Here is a 3,788-nt window from a genome sequence, read left to right as displayed (position 1 = left end):
GTCTCTTGTTTGTTGGGTAGCGGCGGGTCTCTGGTAAGGTGGTGTCAAGGTTTTAGATGCCAGGGCGACGTCTCTGGTGGTGGTAGCGCGGTGCTCATGGGCATAGACCGTGGCTAGGTGTTGCCCGATGACGATGACTATGTGGGCGGAGTGACAGCCGAGGTGTGGCGTTTGATGGCGGTGATAGTTGGCCGGGGTGAAAACATGTTCTATCTTCGGACGGATCGGCGACGGCGAAGCCCGTTCCCTTCTTGAAGGCGTCGTCGCGGCTCTCATTGCCCGTCGCGTTGGTCCAGGGGAAATTCTGATCCTTGCATCGTGCGGTGGCGGCGCTCCGGTGTCGTAATCTTCCTGAAGGCGCCGCCTTGGAGCCTATGGTTCGTCGTATGTTGCTTTATCTCTTCGCGGTAGCGTGCTCACGGTTGAAGTCCCCGGTTACTCTTGTAGTGCTATGGTTAGTGTTGCTGCGCTCAACACGTATGTGTCATGCCTTGCGTGCTTGCGTATGCTGTGGTTGTGGAGACCTGCGTTTGTATCGGATTGCTGATGATCATTATTTTATATATAAAATGAGACGAAAGCTTTTTTAGATAATAGATTCATACACATTGAACCGCGCCTCCGCCACCGTGGATGGTCGATCGTCGATAAGGCCGCACATCGTGATGATATAGACTCCAGGTCGGCAAATGTACAAGGAAGGCAACCGTACGTACGTGTTACTATAGGATTCAGGCGTAGTACGTGCCAACTTCAGCCACGGCGATATAAGGTATGGTAGAGTCCTTTGGCCAGATTGCATCCGATCCCGTTTATATTATTTGTAGTATATAAAGTTATAACCCGATCAAAATACATCGAAACCGCACGAGACATAGATCTCCGACGGCGCAGCAAACACATGACGTACGGCGGCGACATGGATACCGTCTCTTCACCGTACCATGCCATCTTCGACATACTCTCGAGGACGCCGGTAAAGTCCGTGTGCCGGTTCCGGTGCGTGTCCAAAGGGTGGCGCGACCTCATCTCCAGCCCCGTCTTCGCTGCCGCGCACAGGTCCCGCCATGGCCCGCTCCTCGTTGACGCCGGCTCCTTCGAGGAAGAAGAACCCGTGGGAGGCCGTGACATGAGGCTCATGGACATGGACGGCAACGTCGTGAGGGTCATCAAGGGCGCCGGAGGCTATGGGATGATGTGCAACACGAGCCTCGACGACCTCATCTGCGTCAACGGCCCTTCTTGCGGCGGCGTCAACGTGGTCAATCCGGCCACAGGGGAGGTGCTGGTGACCTGCCCACAGGTGGACGTGGTAGACCGTGACGCCTTTCCTTTTGCTGCGATACGTTACCACACCATCTTCGGCTTCGGCCATGCCGTCCCGTCCGGTGAATACAAGATGGTGCGTGTCCTCGACGACGACACATGTGAGATCCTCACATTAGGAGACGACGACAGATGTTGGAGGAAAGCACATGCACTTCCGGAGGTCCACCCCTGCTCTAGACGAGGCTCTCCGGTCACTATCGATGGCATCATGTACTTTTTGGTGGAATGTAACAACCACAGTTTGCTCTGCTTCGATTTGGAGAGCGAGCAATGGAAGCCCGACGTTCTCGAAGGACCATAGAAATTCGTCGGGGTGGAGACGTGGCGGAAAACAACGGCAATCCGCATAACAGAGCTCAACGGTTCATTGTGCATGGTTCAACCAGTGTGCGGTGATATATATGGATACAACGATGATGAACTGGACGATCCAGTCACCAACATATGGATCCTGGATAATTCAGATAAGAGAACTTGGATCAAGGCATACACTTTACCGATGGCACTGACAGCATGCCGTTATATGCCATCGAGAGTGATGCATGGTGGACAGAAGCTGCTCTTGCACTGCTCACTTGATGAAGGACGGTCGTTGGTACTTCAGATCTACGATCTTCACACAAACGTGTGCATAGATATCGTGGGAGCACCACCCAACCTTGCCGGTAGAATTGGCCTCTGTAGCTTTCACTTGGACAATCCAGTGTCCGCCAAGAATTTGTTAGGGCGTTTTCTAGACCAAGCATTTTTATTTTTCTGTAACTATATAGCTAGCAAAAAGAAGTTATAAAAGGAGAGCGGCGTTACTGAGAGCGGTGGCATCTGAATATGTTATCATGGTCCTAGATACATGTCTAGGGATCTGGTCCAATGTGACCGTTTGACATAATACGAGAGTAAGAAAATCGATTGTCTGACGTTATACATAGGTGAACAGTGACGTACGGCGGCCCGTGGGCAACGGTGACGAGCCGAGCCGTGGCTCACCTCCGTCACGAAAAGCAGTGCATGGGATCAGAATCGTATGTTCACCGTCTCGTCACCTGTACACAGCGCCGACAACGATTAGTAAATGTTGACCGGTGGACGAAGTGTGACTGCATACACACGGCATTTCTCCCCTTTCCCCCAACCTCCCTATCTCGACGTCGAAAGGCGAAACCATGGCGGCGGCCGGCGGCAAATGGTATGGCGAAGTTTGCAAGCCTACGCCACAACTGGCTCGAATTTCTGCTAGATCCGGTAATGTCTGAACTGTATAAATCTGTTCGATTCGATCCAGACACGCCCAAGCACAAATATATGTTTGACTGGTATTCGATTTCTTAGATTCCTGCTGAGAGAGGTCACTGCGGGCGATGGGCATCCAACTCCATTAGTTTTGGTGGCTTTTGGGCCGTCGGCACCGGCAAGAAACGACTCGTCGTGCGCGGTTCTGGTAGGAGAACTCGGCGGCACAGCTGAGCAGAGAAAATCCGTCCGGAAAAGGAAGCAGTCAGCAACTCAGTCCGTCGAGTCCACCGGGATGGTGAACCCAGCTGCACCAGGCTGGAGCAGAAGGTATACATAACAATGAGTGTTTTTTCCTCTGGATCTATGGTTCTGATTTTTTTTATTGCCTAAGGCCGCCGTTCGGATTCCCTCGCTCCGCGGCTCCGCGCCGGAGCGGAGCGGCAATCCATTTATAATTTGAGGAGTTGATTAAAGGCCGCTCCGCGCGCTCAGCTCCGCGGAGAACTGCCGAACAGGCGCTAAGTCTGTGTCTAGTGGGCATGAGTACTACTGTCAACAAGCTGATCCTATGATTCTTTCTTTTAAACTGAGCCTATAACTCGGGTAATAAACCATGCATGCAATTAGCATATATAATGCTTCCCGGTTAGAGCATGCCAACTATGCGCGAAATTAGAATACTTAGTCTTCTATGGGCATAGCATGCCATCCATATGTAAATGCAACAAAAAAACACGGTGTCACTGTTGTATGAAAAGGGATCGCATCATCTCAGAAACTATTATTTTGAATTGTAAAAAAAAGGTCAGTGACCGCTCTTTGATTTGTTGAATTTGCCACAGATTCCAGTACAGGGAGATAAGTGCAGATGTTGAGCAGCCAGATCCATTCGTTTCGATGGTTGTTGGGCCACCGGCATTGACACGCGCCGAGTCATCGTGCGCGGTTGTGCTTGGACAACTCGGCAGCACTGCTGAGCAGAGCAAATCTGCCGGCAAGAGGAAGGAGTCTCCAACTCAGTCCGCCAAGTCCACCGGGAAGGTGAACTCAGAGGCACCAGGGTGGACCTGAAGGTATACATATAACTGAGTGTTTTTCTTCTCTGTATATATCGTTCTGTTTTTTATTCCCTATATATTCCCTATGTCGATGGATGTCCACTATGCATTAGTACTACTGCCAAGTGGCTGATCCTCTGGCTGTGACAGTCATTCATTCATGCAATT

The 3,788-nt window shown here is 51.3% G+C and overlaps 1 protein-coding gene across 1 annotated transcript; it reads left to right on the top strand.

Moving 5' to 3' along the window:
* The first annotated feature begins 877 nt into the window (after nt 1-877).
* Nucleotides 878-2,044, top strand: LOC123064832 (F-box/kelch-repeat protein At2g43445-like). Its single transcript, XM_044488234.1, has one exon. It carries the CDS (start codon nt 902-904, stop codon nt 1,628-1,630), a length of 729 nt encoding a protein of 242 aa, XP_044344169.1. The 5' UTR covers nt 878-901; the 3' UTR covers nt 1,631-2,044.
* Nucleotides 2,045-3,788: the final 1,744 nt, after the last annotated feature.

This window comes from Triticum aestivum, chromosome 3B (assembly GCF_018294505.1).
Source record: "Triticum aestivum cultivar Chinese Spring chromosome 3B, IWGSC CS RefSeq v2.1, whole genome shotgun sequence".
In the NCBI taxonomy this organism is placed as follows: Eukaryota; Viridiplantae; Streptophyta; class Magnoliopsida; order Poales; family Poaceae; genus Triticum; species Triticum aestivum.
Note: the sequence above shows the minus strand (reverse complement) of the source record. Positions and strands in the feature narration are given on the sequence as shown.